This window comes from Nuphar pumila, chromosome 1 (assembly GCF_984573655.1).
Source record: "Nuphar pumila chromosome 1, dmNupPumi1.hap1.1, whole genome shotgun sequence".
Lineage (NCBI taxonomy): Eukaryota > Viridiplantae > Streptophyta > Magnoliopsida > Nymphaeales > Nymphaeaceae > Nuphar > Nuphar pumila.
Window position 1 is genome coordinate 16,818,053 of NC_143249.1, and position 18,625 is coordinate 16,836,677.

General features: G+C 38.7%; 2 protein-coding genes across 2 annotated transcripts in view; both read right to left on the reverse strand.

Annotated features, from left to right (window-relative positions):
• The window catches only part of LOC149848153 (lipid-binding serum glycoprotein family protein), a 41,139-nt gene extending 28,570 nt beyond the window's left edge, over positions 1-12,569 (reverse strand). Inside the window, exons 1-4 of the mRNA XM_089979932.1 lie at positions 12,061-12,569; positions 10,064-10,203; positions 8,007-8,358; positions 5,955-6,203 (exon numbers count right to left, since the gene is read on the reverse strand). Of these exons, the coding sequence (XP_089836058.1) occupies positions 5,955-6,203; positions 8,007-8,358; positions 10,064-10,203; positions 12,061-12,504 (1,185 nt within the window). The 5' untranslated portion in view covers positions 12,505-12,569. The remainder of the gene's footprint in view (positions 1-5,954; positions 6,204-8,006; positions 8,359-10,063; positions 10,204-12,060) is intronic.
• Positions 12,570-15,326: 2,757 nt separating this feature from the next.
• On the reverse strand, positions 15,327-16,049 carry LOC149848154 (BAG family molecular chaperone regulator 5, mitochondrial-like). The gene has a single exon (XM_090010566.1). It carries the CDS (start codon positions 16,025-16,027, stop codon positions 15,437-15,439), a length of 591 nt encoding a protein of 196 aa, XP_089866692.1. The 5' UTR covers positions 16,028-16,049; the 3' UTR covers positions 15,327-15,436.
• Positions 16,050-18,625: the final 2,576 nt, after the last annotated feature.

Consider the following 18,625-nt stretch of genomic DNA (forward strand, 5'->3'; position numbering starts at 1 on the left):
AGCGCGCTTCCCATCACGCTTCCCCCACGCTTCTCCTGTTTTTTTCAATTTTTTGTATTTTTTATTTTTATTTTTATTTTTTTCGCTCCCCCCTTGCTTCCGAGACGCTTCCTGGGTCGCTTCCGAGACGCTTCCTAGGTCGCTTCCGAGACGCTTCCCGAATCGGTCCTAAGTGGTCCCACGCTTCCCCGCTTCCTAAAATTTTGAAAGTGCCTCGCTTCCCGCTCCCGCTTCCCGTATCGCTTCCCGCTCCCGCTTCCTCAACTGGCAACCATGGGTTGGGCTCTATTTGAAATTGTATTTGGCACTACCCAGGCCCTGCTTGTTTACCACTTGGGCCGGGTAGGGCCAGATTCTTAATGGGCTTGGGCTGCACATGGCAGCCAAAACCCAGTTCATTGCGGGCCAGGTACCCTGACAGCCCATCAGGTACGTGGGGCATTGCCCACCCTTACTAATATGATGCACCTAAACAAACATGAATTGCCACATTCAGGTGTTAAAATGTACCTATTATATATATATATATATATATATATATATATATATATATATATATATATATATATATAAATTCTGTTTATTACATCAATACCCGATAAGGGTATTTTTGTAATTTCACAATTGTTTTAGAAAACAACTATTTTTTTCTTTTTTGAACAAATGTAATTTTTACTTTTTATTTTTTTTCATTTCTTTTTTATTATTTTTGAAGACCTAAAGGGGCTCCAACATAGAAGTCGTTGGAGCCCCCAATGGTCACAAATGTGACCGTTGGGGGCTCCCAACGACTCTATGGGAACCCCCTTTTGGCTCTCCTTTTGAGGCCCTTTGGCCCTCCTTTTGAGGCCCTTTGGCCCTCCTTTTTCCTCCTCCTCCTCTTGTATAAATAGGGGTGATCCCCTTGTGTATTCTTATCTTGGAGAGCTCCTCTCTCTTTTCAATAAGAGGCTTTGTATATTGTTGCCTTCTTAAAGGCTTGTGCTTGTATTGTCCCTTCGTGGACTTGTGATATTTTCTCTTTTTCATTGTTGTATGTGCTTGTATGCACTCTTTATATTTCCGCAATATCTCATTACATGGTATCAGAGCCACTCGATTCTTGAAGGAAAGGTGTGGTTCGTGTATCTCTTATTTTGGTGGACATCTTCTCACTTCTTGGCAACATCATGGAGACAAAGATTGATCTTTCTTTCAAACTCAATGGAAAGAACTATATGATGTGGGCATCGGCAATGGAGAATAATCTCAAAGGGAAGAAGCTTTGGGATTATGTCATGGGGACCGTTCCGGAACCTAAGCTTATGCTCACAAAAATGGAAGAAGATCAAGAAAAAGCTCTTGAGGGAGATGCTCGTTTCAAGGCCATTGAAAATCATCAAAAGGAAGTAGAAGATTGGGAAAGCAATCACGCAAAAATCCTTGTGTGGTTTATGAACAATGTGGAGCTTAAGGTATGTGCTAATATAGTTAAATTTCGTAGAGCCAATGAGGCTTGGTCCTTTATGAGGGGAATGTATACCCAAAAGGATCTTGCAAGAGCATACTTCTTGCAAGAAAAAGTTAGAACCACCAAGCAAGGTGATTCTAGCATTCAAGACTACTATAGTGCCCTTAACCCACTATGGGATGAATTGGCTCTTTTAGAGCCAAAGTGGGTTTCTATAGAAGATGTTGATTTAAGACAAAAACAAATGGAACAAGAGCGATTGTTTCAATTTCTTTTTGGGCTACGCCCCGAATTTGAGCAAGTGAGATCCTCACTTCTCCATAGATCTATTTTTCCTCCTATTGAGGATGCTATTGCCGAAATCACTCAAGAGGAGACTAGGCTTGGCATGAGTAAGCATGTTGATGAAGTCCTTGCCGTATCCAAACCGGGTAACAATGTTAGAACCTATAAGCCTCCTCATTTTGGGAAACAAGGGAACTACAATGGAGGAAGAAAAATGATTGTTTGTCATTATTGCAATGAGCCGGGTCACATTAGACCCGTTTGTCCAAAGCTTATGGGAGCCTTCAAGCCTAAAGTAGCCTCTCTTGAAGAAACCGCCTCCAAAGAAGATGAAGGCAAAAACAATGACATTAAAGAAACTCTTGGACAAATATCCATGGCTCTCCAACAAATGCTTAAAGTTTCTTCCTCCACATCGGGTGCGGCCATTGCTTCAACATCATCACCCGGTACGTATTCTTGGATCCTTGATTCCGGAGCTTCTTTTCATATGACCCCTCATAAGAATGCACTTAGTGATGTTTGCATCGATTCAAAGGACTCTTGTGTCTCAACGGCCGATGGAACCTTTTTGAAAATTTCAAGTATTGGCTCTTTTAAAGATTCTCAAAATTTTTGTGTTCCAAAAGTAAGAGTTGTTCCCAAATTAAATTTAAACCTTTTTTCGGTTTCTCAAATTGCCGACCATGGATGTGAAATATCTTTCTCATCTAATGGTTGCTTTGTGCAGGATCTCCGGTCCGGGAAGCGGATTGGGCAAGGCCATAGAAAGGGAGACCTCTATTATATGGATCATCTTGATCTCCCTACAAACTTTTTTTGTTCTTATGTCCAAGAAAAAAATATGGAAACTTGGCATAAAAGACTTGGTCATCCAAGTTATTCCAAAATGTATCTCTTTCCTTTTGGAAACAAATTTTGTAAGGAAAAAGAAATTAATTGCAAAGATTGCATTTTTGGAAAAATGAAGTCTATTCCTTTTCCAACTAGATCTTTTTTCTCATCAAGGCCTTTTGAATTGGTGCATTCGGATGTTTGGGGTCCTTCTCCGGTTATGTCTAAAGGGGGTTATTCATATTATGTTACGTTTATTGATGACTTTACTCGGTATGTTTGGATTTATTTCCTTAGTCATAAGTCGGAAGTATTTACTTTCTTTAAAGATTTTCATAAAAAGGTTCAAAATCAATTTCAAAGTAACATATCTATTTTAAGATCCGATTCCGGTGGTGAATACTTATCTCACGAATTTCAAAACTATTTAAACCAAAATGACATTTGTCATCAAAAGTCATGTCCTAGGACTCCTCAACAAAATGGCCTAGCGGAAAGGAAACATAGGCACATTATAGAAACCGCTAGAACATTGCTTGTGTCTAGAAATATTCCAAAAAATTTTTGGGCGGAAGCCGTTCTTACCTCAACCTATCTAATCAATAGAATGCCCTCTTCTAAGTTAAAGAATGCTTCTCCCTATGAGAAACTCTTTAAGTTTTCACCCGATTTTAATCGACTTCGTATTTTTGGTTGCAAATGTTTTGTCCTACTACATAAAAGGGATAAGTTATCTCCCAAAGCAATTGAATGTGTATTTTTTGGATATGGTGAAAAAAAAAAAGGGTATAGATGTTATGATTTTAAGAATGATAAATTATATGTTTCAAAAGATGTAACATTTCTCGAAGAAGAAAACGGTTTTGATAAAATAGAAGAGACAAATGAAATCGATTATGTATTCTTATATGATCTTATTGATGACATACAAGAAGATTCTCTTGAAAACATAGATGACACTCACGAGGTATCCCCTCTTGACATAACACTCTCAAATGATAGTAATTCAAATACAAATGTTCATGATAGCAATGCCAATATAAATGTTTACTCAAGAAGAAATCAAGAAAAACCTATTAGTGCCCTCGAAAAATACTCTCAAATTTCCAAATCCATTGAGGAACCACAAGTTAGGCATTCTTCTAGAATATCAATACCCCCAAATAGGTTTGTCTCCTATGACTCTTTAACTCCCAACTATCGGGCATGTTTGATAACTCTACACTCTTATTTTGAACCAACTCACTATAATCAAGCTAAATCTATACCTCATTGGGTTGAAGCAATGCAAGTTGAACTAAATGCTTTAAAAAAGGCCAATACTTGGGAAGTAGTTGATCTACCCTCACACAAAAAACCTATTGGTTGTCGTTGGGTCTTCAAAGTTAAAACTAAAAGCGATGGCTCTTTGGAACGATATAAAGCAAGATTGGTTGCTAAGGGATACTCCCAAGAATATGGTATTGATTACGAAGAAACATTCGCCCCCGTAGCTCGTATGACAAGTGTCAGAACCTTAATAGCTGTCGCATCAACCAAAAAATGGCCTATTTATCAACTTGACGTAAAAAATGCTTTTTTAAATGGAAGTTTAAGTGAAGAAGTTTATATGGATCCACCACCCGGAATAAATATTAAGCAAGGTCAAACACTTCGGCTTTTAAAGGCATTATATGGTCTTAAACAAGCTCCTAAGGCTTGGTATGATCGTTTTAGTGATATCATGATAAAATTAGGATTTCATTCTTGTTATACTGACACTGCTCTTTTTGTTAAAAATGCAGGTTCTAGTATCGTAATTTTGTTGCTTTATGTTGATGATATGATTATCCCTGGAAATGATCAAAGTAGTATTATTAATGTTAAAAATATGTTAAAAGATAATTTTGATATGTCTGATTTAGGTTTTCTCAGATATTTTCTTGGAATTGAGGTTGCATATTCTCCTAGAGGATATATTTTGTCACAGATGAAGCTTGCTGCAGATATATGTTCTAAGTCTGGGATTTCTGATGATAAGAAGGTAGAGACTCCCGAGGTTATTAATGCCAAGTTGCGGTTAGAGGATGGGGTTCTTCTGGAAGATCCTACACCGTACAGACAACTCATTGGGTCTCTTACATATTTAACCATCACCAGACCAGATATCACTCATGCGGTTCACTCAGTCAGTCAATTTCAGCATGCTCCTACAACCGTGCATATGAGTGCGGTTCTCCGAATCATCCGCTACATTCGGAATACCATCAATAAAGGGCTATTTTTATCCTCCTCTTCCCCTTTGAATCTTCTTGCTTATACTGATGCAGATTGGGGAGGTAATCCCAATGATCGAGTCTCGACTACTGGTTTTTGTGTCTTTTTAGGGGACTCATTGATTGCCTGGCGATGCAAGAAGCAGCAGAAAGTTTCACTATCATCCACTGAAGCTGAGTACCGGGTAATGGCAACCACAACAATGGAACTTGTATGGCTTCGCAGTTTGCTTAAAGATATGGGAGTTGATATTACTGAAGCCTCAAAGCTGTGTTGCGACAATAAGAGTGTCATCTATATTGCCAGCAATCATACTTTTCATGAACGTACGAAACATATCGAAATGGATTGCCACTATGTTCGTGACGAATTTTTACGAGGAACTATTGCTCTGCCATGTCACTTCAGAATATCAGTTGACAGACTTCTTCACTAAAGCTCTTCCGGCTCCTCGGTTCATGTTTCTTCTCGGCAAACTTTTCGTCCTTCCCCCGTAAAGTTTGAGGGGGGGTGTTAAAATGTACCTATTATATATATATATATATATATATATATATATATATATAAATTCTGTTTATTACATCAATACCCGATAGGGGTATTTTTGTAATTTCACAATTGTTTTAGAAAACAACTATTTTTTCTTTTTTGAACAAATGTAATTTTTACTTTTTATTTTTTTTCATTTCTTTTTTATTATTTTTGAAGACCTAAAGGGGCTCCAACATAAAAGTCGTTGGAGCCCCCAACGGTCACAAATGTGACCGTTGGGGGCTCCCAACGACTCTATGGGACCCCCCTTTTGGCTCTCCTTTTGAGGCCCTTTGGCCCTCCTTTTTCCTCCTCCTTCTCTTGTATAAATAGGGGTGATCCCCTTGTGTATTCTTATCTTTGAGAGCTCCTCTCTCTTTTCAATAAGAGGCTTTGTATATTGTTGCCTTCTTAAAGGCTTGTGCTTGTATTGTCCCTTCGTGGACTTGTGATATTTTCTCTTTTTCATTGTTGTATGTGCTTGTATGCACTCTTTATATTTCCGCAATATCTCATTACATCAGGCACCACATGGACAGCACAACTATTTACTCAGAAGTATCAGAGAAGAAAGTGGAGATTATATCATTCTGCTTACCATAGATATGCATGCAACTGGAATTGTTTCATTAGAATCAATAACATCAATTGTCATATCTGCAGAAATGCTAGAACTGATACCCTCTGATGTAATCCGTGTTACAGGTGGAGCAGCAATTGTGATGTTCAATTTCATTTCATCATTTGGATACTTCTTGTAGAGTTGAGGAACAATAAATTTCCAACCAGCTGTATTTAGAAGAGACTGATCAGGAACTTTATCAACAATCCAGTTCATAACACCTGCCTGATCACATATAGACAACAGTTTGCAAAATCAATGCTGATAGATAATCATAAGAAGAAAAATGCTAAGGGAAGCCATAAATCTTGCATAACTGTTGATGGAGAAAAATTTCATGAATAAAACAAGATGAAAATTTTATTTTTAAGTATTAGATAAGTAGCCAAATTCTCATCTGTTGGCTTATACACAAAAATTACCTTTATAGATAAGATACCAAGAAAATACTTGTAACATATATAAGTAAGCATACTCTGAATTCAAAGTTATCCATGAAGCACACAATCAATGCTCATAGAAATGTGATAAGAGTTCTAACTATTAAAATAATGAATTCTCAGCAGCTGAGAGATGTATAATATTAGATTCCTAGCCGAGATACTAAAAAAGACATAGGGTGATTAAGGTGTGTAACGTCAAGCCCTTAAACCAGCAGAATCCTAACGTCAAGCCCTTAAACCAGGTAGCTCTTTCCAACTTTTGGTGGTTCTCACCCTGGTCCAGGTAGCTCTTTTCCTAGGTTGCCCCTTCTGGGATTTGAAGTCGAGATGTGAAGGTTGTTTTGATACCAAATGGTTAGGTGCTTAACCGATACACCAAAAAGCCTTAGGGCGATTAAGGTGTGTAAAATCAAGCCCTTAAACCACCAGGATCCTAACAATAGACAATTAGGCATGAATATAAACCAACCCATTTCCTAGTCTCTTCCCTCTCAACTATTAGCACGACAGCTAGGCTTAGGAGTTAGGACATATATGCAATACCTTGGTTGGTCACAAGTGGCATACAAAAGGATAAAGGTGCATAGTGCAAGTATTACTAAAAGATCCAAATATGCACTTGGTTGTCTCCAAGAGGGCTTACAAAGTGAAATATAGTGAGCAGAGGAGTTCAAGCTAAAATGGACTTGTAATGAATAAAACTTCATCCATGTGGAAAAAATTCACATAGTTATGATTTTTTTTTTACCTCTGGCACTAGCCTATGAATGGTTTGCCCATTGACTTGATGCATAGAGATCTTTTCTTTCATGGTGTTTTCATGAAGCACATTTAAAAAACCATATTTACACTTCTACAACATGGCACACATGGATCAAATCTTATAAAAAGTTCAAAAAAGTTGTGGTTCCCTAGGTCAATAATCAGTTACTACTTTTTTGTTTTGAAAGTGCTATATCTTTATGTGAAAATAAAGACTTGTCAAGTAGGTGATGTCATAACTTAGCATTTTCTTCGCCATTTTGTGGATCAAGTCCTACAGATATGATCTGCATGGATTATTTACTAAAAACATGTTTTGATTCATAAGCAGTATTTTAAGAGTGTCAAAAATCAATAGTTCACAATGCACTAAAATTTTATAATTAAAAATTCATTTTTTTGGGTTGAGATCGCTTCACCCAATGTGTGATTCCTAACAGACAAAACATGCTGAATACACTTATAGTGACTGATCAGATAAAACCCATCTATGAACTTTTTCTATAAAGTATGGTACAGACATAAAGTCGACTCTACCTACCAACCTACATAAGAGAGAGAGAGAGAGAGAGATGGTAGCCATACATATCTTTTGCATCCCACAAACATCTAGAGAACAGAAAGGGATGGATTTCACCCTAATATGTTGCACATGCATGCATGAAAACAAATAATGCTATGAACTGTGGGTTCTTAATTGCTTGTATATCAACTTTCACAAACTATATAAAAGCATGCAATAAAAAATTCATAATTTCCCCCTTTAGCATATTTCAGATGGATGATAAGTAAATCAAACTTTACAAATTGAAATGCTCATTACTTTGTAGTAAACATCTGATGCAGAATTGAGTACAGCTTCATCCACCGAGATCCCTATCATTTTTGAAGAATGATCACAGGAAATTGAATGTTGTAAATGATCAAATCTGTAGCTGGAAATTGTAGATATATTTGATGCAGTAAATAAACCATCGATTTCAAAGCTGACAGTTTCTTTTGCCATCAGAGGATCATCTATAAAAGTGATATTCAGTGAAGCAATATTGTCTACTGTAATTTCTGAAGGAAGATGTGCCAATAGTGAGTCAATCTTCAAAATACCATCATTTATCTTTTTCACGACAGCAGTCTCCACTGAAGACCTTATTTGCTCTTCAAAAGCATCCACCAACCTTCAAAGAAAGATATAACGGAATTAAATAGAAGTGTGAGAAATGAAGGCAATAGAACAGCAAGATGAATGGACAACTCAACATCCCAAACAGACTTTTCAAAAATCAGAACCAGAACCAGAACCAAAACCATTAACACTAAACACCATTTGTTAAGCATCAATAATAAACAAAAAGTACTGGAATAAGCAACAATTTTTTTCCCACTTTTCAAGTGAAGTGATAGCCAGAAAACCTCTCACGGAGCATAAATTTACTACCAGAGACAGCCTGAAATGCAGTCTGGCATACAAGTTTTGCAGCTAAATCCGCAAATTTTTTGGCTTCTCCAGCTGCATATGTTTGGGGCCAATATATTCTTTTTATTCCACCCTGCTTTAGTTTTATTTTCTTCAGATAATTATTCCTGGTGGCCATCAAAACACAACTAGCATTCCTTCACCTAATCTTCTCTTCTAAGCCAATTTCCCCTCCCTGCCCCACAGTTTCAGAATGCATACCTACAACAACCACTACCAGGTAACCAGATTATCCCTCTGTCAAGGTTCACTGGCAATGGATTTGGTTTCTGGATTTTACACCGAATTTGTCCAAATCTGGACCTAGAATCCACTATCCATCTTCATACTCATCACGTTATCCACCACCACCTCTATACATATGGCAATTCAGTTCAAAAACATGGGAATTGGAATCAAAACATTTATTTTTTGACTTGGAATCAGATTGGTCAACTCAGTGAATCAGATTAATGATCTTTTAATATAAAAATAATTAAACAGAGAAAATAGTACCTTGTAATAGTATAGGTACATATTAAAACAATAAAATTAATCAACAGAAAATAAAGAATTACATGTAAAAAAAATGAAATAATATATATTAATTATATTTCAATTAACCTTAGAGACAAGTAACTATAATATCATTAATAGTTTACTCAGCGCATTAAGGACCAATTTAGTGATGAGTCACAACTATAACTCTATAACTCAACATTTAAGAAGTGTTAAGGGTAATATGAATGTAGTTGTAAAACAAACTAAATAAAATGAATCACCATATAAGACATGAATTGCAAAAAAATCTATTCAAGAGGTTAGGTTTTGGAATGAGAACTTTAAGGGTTTGAAGAAAGAGAAGTTGGGCTTCTAAATTAGATGAACGGGAGATGAGAGTGATGGTTAAGATTTTTTTACAGCCTTTTTAAGTCATATATTAAAACTTAAATGGACTGTCAAAATCAACTGATGGACCAGTCTTGACTTGGTATGAAGCAGTGATCCATGGTACAGGCTAACATAGAATCACTAGTTAGATTTCAGTAAAAAGCACAGCAAGAGCATCCAATTCAAGCCAAAAGGCTAAGACCTTCGACCACTGACACCTCATTGAAGGAGCAGAAACATCAAATCATTGTCACAAGGGTCAGCTACAGGATGTGGACTGCTATGTGCCCAATGACTCTAGCATGTAGGCTAGGAACTTGAACTACAGAGACCAGTGTGGTACAGTATGTCAGGTCACCAGCTAAGTTTTCACAGGACTCACACTTGTGAACTCCAGATATCAAGTGAGATGTAGAAAGCATAACATGTATGGTGTGGCACTATGTATACGGTCTGCCAACTAGTTACCCAAAATAAAAAGGTTAGGAAGTTGAAGATATCAACACTAAAGTACCACAACATTTAAGGATGCATACCCTTGATAAAACCATGATGCTCCACCATCTAACGAAATAAGTATATCCTTTATAATAGAACCACAATCAACGACAGCAAGCTTCAGAACTCCATGGTGATTCTCTATGCTCAGGGTGATGCCAGTTTGCATGCCTTCGACCTTTAACAAAACCAAAAGAGAATTTTCACTTTTAAGCAGGCAATGAAGATTACAAAAGAAAAAAAACTGAAAAGGAAGCATGCAAAATTTTCTCAAAAAATATACACAAATGTAACTTTTTTTTTCTTAGATAACTGGGGAAAACCACCTAATGCACCTCAGAAGCCTATCAGTGTAAAAACCCAAGAACCCCCTTGTCCACCAGGGAGTACACCTAGCTTCAACCTCCCCTCAAGGGATGTGCACCCATGGGTTTTGAACTAGTGATGTCCATTCAGCTTGGTGACATTCACGAGTTGCCCCTACCAGATGAGCGGATATCCCATGGGCAAATGTACAAAAATAAAACTTGACATCACTAGTATAACGAAATTGACAATAAGATTTTGAACTACGTAGGCATATGTGGCACGAGGAAGACAAACTAAGAGTTGCTAACAAGTACATAATGCATGCCACACAATGTAATGGCAAGGTAGCAGACTTGTAAAAGAGACATTTGTTGCAACACAATGTAAGGCTAAGTAGCAGAGATAGTAAAAAGGTTCTTTATTACAATTATATAGAAAAAACAGATATCCTACTATCTGTGGAGTTACATCTAGCCCTCTTGATTACTTCTGCGTTGAAGCATGCTTAACTTGCCATTCCGAAATCATATCATCCTTATGAGTTCGGAGTCTTCGGACAAGTCTCATCAAGCTTGATCCATTTTCCCTACAATGAACAATTCGGGTAGGGAGACCATATTTATTTTCACCAAAGTGAGTACAAAGCGATGAGATAAATATTTCCGCAAAAAGAGCACATACTGAGATTTGCATTAGTAATTTTGACAAGCATCGATAGCAAACTAGACATTCACAAGTGACTGTTAACAGGAATCAGAGTTCCCAACTAATGAGAAGTCGAGCTTTCAGTTCATGCCAAACATGATTCCAACATTCAAGGTTCGGGGCCACAAATTATAAGAAACTATGCTTTACTTCCCCGAAGTTTCCCAACTTTAGGGACACGCTTTGGTTCTGCTTCAGAGAAAGCTTCTCACAGTGTCCAAACGCATTTGATCGCCTATGTCTTGCTTGTATATTTCAGTGGCCAAATAACCACCAAAACTAGCAAAATCTCCTGGCGTCTTTCCCAATCCCATTGCTTAGGGCTGGTAAATGAGCTGAACGAGACGAACTTGAAGTGTTCAATCTTGGCTCACTCTTGTAGAGAGCCAAGCTGAGTTCGAGCTCATTATGAGTAAGAGTTAAAGTAGCCGAGTTCGAGCTGTCTTGTTTGTAGGAAAATACGTTGGTTTAGAGCTGGAAGAAATAGGATTACACAAAAATAATGTAAAATATATGTACAATATATTTTTTAATACTTAACTAGCTTATACGAGTTGAGTCGAGCCGAGCGTAGTACCTATTGTTCATATTCAGCTTGCCCAGATAATTTTACGAGTTTGAACGAGCTCTTCACAAAACGAACATGAGCTGAGCCACGACCGGCTCGGCTTGTTTCCCAGCCCTAGCGGGTTCAAGAATTAAAATTCCAGGCATGAGTTTTGCTAAAGAGCAATATAAGTTAATTACATGATCAAGAATCCCTTCTATTCGGCAACTATCACACTAGAGGGAAAAATTCGGGAATCAATAGCATGTAAAAAATCGGAAACCAAAACTATACCGCCTGTATGCCCAATAAATTGAACAACCGGACCAATTTTTCAGCACAATTATGCAATCTAGCTGCTTCTTTCCAACTCCTACTGGCTTCCACTAATATCAAGTGTTCAGACATCAAGAGATCTACGAGAAAATTATGTCAAACTCTTCGTAATTCGTTAATTAGATCGGTATCGCTTACCCGGACGGCGGCGCTTCCCCGGTCGGAGATATCGACGGGGATGAGCCAGGAGGTGTAGGTGTAGCACCAATTCAAGGAGATATTCGCGGTGGCGCCAGTCGCGACGATGGCGATTCCGGCGTCCCCCAGGCGGATGGTGGAGGAGGAGACGTTCAGGCGGGAGAGGGTGATGTTGGAGAGGGTGACCCGAACGCCGCCGAGAAAGGGTATCCGGACGGACTTGCGGATGTCGGGAAGGTGGAGAGGGGTGAGGGAGCCGACGGCCTGGCGGACGAGGATCTCCTTAGCGAATTCAAGGCCCTCCTGGGAGACGTTCACCGAGATGTAGCCCTTCCTCTTCCCCTGGCTTTCCGGCCGAAGGAGGTGGAATTCCGGCGACGGGAAGCATGACGAGAGGCAGACGAGGTATGTCAGGAGGAGGAGGAGGACCGGCCTCTCCGCCATCCTGCCAGTCAGGATGAGGAGAACACGGCTGGGGCGGTCAGATCGAAGCGGTCGCCGCCGTGCAGCAGGACGAAAAGAAGACGTAAGGATTCCAATTTTTATGACGAAAATACCCCTGACTGACCAGCACAAAGTTTCGATGCGGGGACGGATGATGCCTCTCCATCATTCTCGTTCGTCGATCTGACAGGTAAAAAGAATGTTGGAGAGCGGATCTGGTGCAATCGCATTGCACTAAAAATGTGATGCTCCACCTGCTTGTGCAACGCTTATCCGATCTGTTTGTGGTCTCCACAAATATCAACCGCTTTTTAGCGAATTTATCGTGACCTCCCAACACACCCTAAGTTGAGTGAACGTAACGAATTGGAGATCCAATGGCCCATATCCATTTTGGTGAGGTTGAAGCTGGGCACACTCCTTAATGAGTAAAGAGAGCTTAGGGTTCTATGCCAATAAACTCTGACGAGGAAAGTGGAAGTCACCGCTCTTCTATTGCTAACAACGTTTTCTTCTCCCCTCTATCTCTCTAGTTGGCTGCGCCTCAACTCCTGCTTCCTCGAGCTACAGTAGGTGTCTTGGCTCCGCAGTCGCCCTCCGACCTTCTTTCCTATCCATTTCTTAGGTGGCCTTTCCTCATTCCAGGACAATTTCTTCTTGATCATTAAAAAGGAGTTATATGTTGGATTCATATCTAATCCCGACCGTTTGTACGATTTAGATGTAAAACTTTGTTTTTTAATTGTCTTTTACTAGATCCAATGTCACCGGGTTCAATATTGCATTATTATTGCACAAAATCCACATTCGAATTTGAATCATGCAGGATCTAACCCGTATCTCATTCATTTGCAGCCCTACGTCATTGCTTTGGACGTTCATATTGAGATGAAGGACAATCAACCCACCATGCATGCATGGATGAATCGTTTGGATGGACCCTACACTTTTTCTCGATGTCAATTATATTCTAGATGAATTGCATGAGAAAGGGTAGGGATGGCCACCAGGCTGGTGCCCGACAGAATATCGAGTACCCGGTCCGCATTGGGTCAGGCTTGATTTGTATTTTTTGCAGCTCAGGAACGAATCAGGTAGGTTCAGGCTAAGCCAACCCGATTAGATAATTGAGCCCTAATCTAATAGATCAAATCAGATTATCTGCTAAGTCATTTTAAGTGATTTGACATCTTCACCATCCATTGATTCGTCTCCGGCCTCATGGCCTTTGTGCATATTGATATTGAGGATGCCAAATCACTTTTCCTAAAAATAAGGTGGGAATGGGCAGTCAAGGTTTGATTTTCATGGGCGTTTTGCTAAAGCTAACGCTTAGTATAGGCTCCTCGGGCAGAGGTCATTTAGCCTTGAGTTCTACGCTGCAGGCATGACAACAGTAGGTATGGCAGGCTCAGCCGGCACGGTTAGGTCTTATCGAGCTATAAATTCCATTTTTTGTGCTAAAAACATCTATTAAAAAATTTTCTAGATGAATTTTTTCATGGCAAAGTAAACATGATAAAAATTAATCCCCTGTTTGATACAGAAACGGGGAAACAGAGAGTCAGAAGAGAGAGGAGATGAAGTTTGCCCTCAACCAGAAAGACAGATCGGGGATGGTGCACTTTGGTTTGGACCGAACCATATGAAGAAGAAGAGAGAGAGAGATTCGAGATAGAGGGCTCTGGTTTTGCCCCAATTAGAGAGAAGAAGCAAAGAGAGAGATGACTTGGTTTGGGCCGCAGAAGCTTCGCCTTTCGATCTTGGGGGTTAGTCGCCTTGTGTTTTTAAATTTTTTTTTTTTTTGGTTGAGATGTTAGAGGGGAAAAAAATGCGTTAGAGGGGCAGAGGGGAGTCACATTACTCCCCGAAATTTTGGGGAGACCTTTCATCGTGTTTGACGGACGCATGGGCCCTACCTCAAAAGCGAGGGGAAATAACGTATGTTTGAAAGTAAGAAAAAAAATTATAGGAAAAGAAAATTTTCTTATGAAAGGTTTTGATATGATCACTTTTTAAAGTGAAATTTGTTTGCTTATTTGTGTGGCATAAGAAATATGCAGCAAAAAAAAAGATAGAGAGAGAGAGAGGTGGTTCGAGCATATTAGAGATACCTAGAAGGAGTGGTGGGTGGGAGAAATATGAAGATGAAAGAAACTCTTATGGCTACCCATGAAATGAGATGTGTTTGGGTGAATGGTTGCCATAATGCTAAAAGATTTTTTTATAGAAAAAAATCCCTTCACCCCCAAAGGTGAAAGAACTTTTCCTATAAAAAATCACACTTTAAAAAAAATCACATCAGAAAGAGCTCGTGCTTTATTTTATTGATCCCTAAAAGGTGATGCATTGCCACACTGACACGCCATAAGCCAAGTGTTTGTGCTACTGGGACACGTATCGGACATACTATGACATGCTAACGTGATTGGGACAAATTACCGATCCACCATTGTGCCTACATCCTAATCAAATGACTTTTCATGCCCTTTCCCATGAAAGAGACCGTCTGTCTTAAAGAGGGTGCAACAAACATTTTCATGAGAAATATGTTGTGGAGTCTACATAATAAATGCCAAAAATAATAAAAAAAGTTTCCTATCAAAATGGGTTTACACTAGAGAATCACTTTTCCTCATGGGCCTCCCTTTCAAGGGAAAGTGACTTCCATTGGGAGGGGATGTTCCTTTTTATATTCACTGTATAATGCTCGCCTTTCCCATGCTAACTTATGAATTGGAATTGGCCGATCCAGAGCCAGTTCTCATAAAACTGAGCATGTAGATCATATCTGTACGGTGAGATTTAAGAGAAAAAAAACAAGAAAATCTTGATTCATGCTCCGAAAACATATTCACTTACAGACAATACAATACAAATGTGTGCATAGTCACATCTTTAATTCCTTATTATACATTTTTACATACCTTGATCAAAACTGCAAAACACTCTGCAGTCCCCAAAATCTCCTGAAACCCTCGTCCTCGTCGTCCTCGCGATCGAATCCCCGTGCCATCCTATCTTCTTCTTCTTCTTCCTCTTGGTTCGGCCAATTCGCTGGCCACATCCACTGGAGCTCGCCGACGTCGCGGGCGGAGACGACGGCGTCGAGAACCTCCTGCAAGCTGACGATCTTCCGGCTGAGGCGCCTCCTCAGCTCCCTCACGGAGGGTACGGTCCCCGGTACGGCGTCGAGGCGGAGAAGCAGCCGCATCAGCTCCTCGCTCAGGCGGAGCCGCTCCCTCGGCTGGCTCCGCACCCTGTCCACCGTCTCCTGCGTCTGGAGCTCGCCCTCGACCCGGTCCGCCTCTCTCTTCACCTCGCCCACGGCCCGCACCAGGGTTCGGACCAGGCGGGCTCTGTAGGCGGCCTGGATCTGGATGGCTGCCTTCTCCTGGTGGGCTCGGGAGCGGGTGAAGGACACGGCCACGGGGTCGGGGGAGGTGGTCCCCGAGGACTCGATGGGAATTTCGGTGGTTGTTCTTGGGTGGTCGGACATTCGATCGCCTTCGACCATCATCATCCAGTGGTGTAAATCCGAAGAGAGGAGGAAGGCCTCATCCGCCTCCATCTCCGTCTGAAATTGAAGTGAAGAGAGAGAGAGAGAGAGAGGGGGGGGGGGGGGGCTGGATTGTCGTTGGTGCTAAAAGGAAACTGAAAAGTTACAGAATAAAAAATAAAGGCAAAGTTTAGGTCATTGAATCTCCACCGCACATCTGACACCATTAAATATGCGTGGGTCCCAGCTTTTCATTTCCAGGTCAGATGTGCGGTGGGGATTGTGTATGACCTCACTCTCTTGAGACGGTAAGAAGGTTTTCTCTTTGACAATCCAAAAGTGAAGTTGCACCACGTTTTGGCTGCGAGTTACTTTTTAAAAAAAAAGGAAAAACAAACAAACAGTTTTTTAATGGTTGTAGATAGGAAGCACGATCCGAGATCACATTCTGCGGATATTTTCGGTCAGGAAATGTTTACTAACGGGTTACATACATAAGACATACTCACATACAATTATACACACTCTTTAACTTGAAAATTATCTATAATTTAACTGATTTTTATTAATAATTGGTAAATTCTCTTTCTCTATTTTTTGATATAAATAACATCCTAAACTGCCTACTCTCGTACTGCCATATATATATATATATATATATATATATAACTTTCTAAACTGGATAACTCTCGCTAATATATCCATAGGTGACTTTCCTAATATCTTCCCCCCTGTCTCTTAAGTGAAAGGGGCATCTTTCCCTCAATAAAAAAAAGTCGAAAACAAATTTGTAAATGACATATATACATGTCATTAAATACAAGATATAACTCTGTCAATATTTTGCACACTAACTAAAATGCCTCAGAATTTTCAACTCTTGAAAAAACATGTAAAAATTAAAACTTTTATTTTATATTTAAGTGTGATAATAGAAATACTTCAAAACAGGGTTTAAAACCTGGAGCGAGTTACATTTCACTCAAAATGATTATACTAAATTTAGAAATAGATAACTTTATTCATTTAAAATAGAATAATACAATTTATCTAAATACAATACTCAATAAAAAAGAATTATGGGCTCTTGATGTTGTCGCAACATCCCACATCCGCTCCACAACTACACATCATTCTTTACCTGAAAATCATCTGTCCATAAAAATGGCAAAACTCAGAAAATGCTAGTAGGTCTATACCATAACACATGATGATATGTACAAGTCTAATATATGTCACATTAATGATAACATAATTCATTTAATCAAATAATCATGGTACACATACGTGATCTATTTCACTCAGAAAAATAATGCATTCATTCGTCAAGAATAACTAAGATGGTGTAATATGTCATTCACTAATATGTTATCATATTTATCACAGTCAAATTTTCATAATTATAAATCGGTTAAACACAATGCCTTCAACTGCATGATAAATAAGTAAACGTGATGTGTCATTCACTAATAAGTCAAAGTATTCGTTTGTAGACGTGAAGTGTTATCAACATATAAATTCCAATCATATTACGATCTATAGCTAATTTGAATTCAGCATATAGTTATGTTATAACAATTGGAGTAAAGTCAAATCCATAGTTTCTCAAATGAACTATTTCAAAAAATTTACAATCAATCATAATCATTTCATTTAACAGAGCTATAATGCATTTTTAAAACAAGTTTCCTGTCAGATTCCCTGATCTTATAAATATACTTCCTCACAAGCTCATCCTCGTTGAACTATTTGGTATTAGACCAGTACATCCTCACATAATCGCCCTAGTTAGACTTCTTGGTATTAAACCTATATATCATCTCAGTTCTACTCAATCGGACTCCCTAGTAATGGACCTATACATCCTCACAGTTCTACCCCAACCGAACCATCTAGTCTTTGATATGTATAACCTTACAGGATCCTCCTCCTGAAAATCATTTTTTAATGGGTTTTACAGTTATCAAGTTCATTCTAGTATTATATATGCATAAACATAATTAATTGTTCCTCAGGTCAATGGTCACCAATTCAGGCACAAGTATATATAAATTCAATTATCAAAGCACAAGATTATCTACCATCACTTTGGGGCACCAATACAAATTAATTCAGATGTCCATACACAAGGTCATGAGCCACCTGTGTAGGTTTGAACATTCAATGTATCACATAGTCAAAATAATTATCACATATTTCGTTTCTATCATGGTGTAATTCAATGATTTCATGTATGCATCAATCTATATGCATCATATCAATTATCATCACATTTCATGTTATTCATATGCTAAAAAATTGAACATTGAAACATGCTTATATATATAATCGTTAAATCCATACATGCACATTTGATACATTGAATTAAATATATTACATAATTTAAAACATATGTGTTCTATAATACGAACCATATAAACCTCGAGTATACATAATTTTTATGCATTTTAAGTCATACATACGTAACTCATTCATGCATTATCGAAAAGCTTATACACACATGTAAAAGCTCATAATACATGTTGAAAAACTCATAATATATGTTGAAAGCTCGTAATACATGTTGAAAGCTTATAATATAGGTTGAAAGCTCCATACATTAGAATTGAACAAACACTAGAG

Bases quoted from the DNA above. Each gene is read 5' to 3' on its own strand.
- LOC149848154 (XM_090010566.1), bottom strand. From the start codon at position 16,027: ATGATGATGGTCGAAGGCGATCGAATGTCCGACCACCCAAGAACAACC.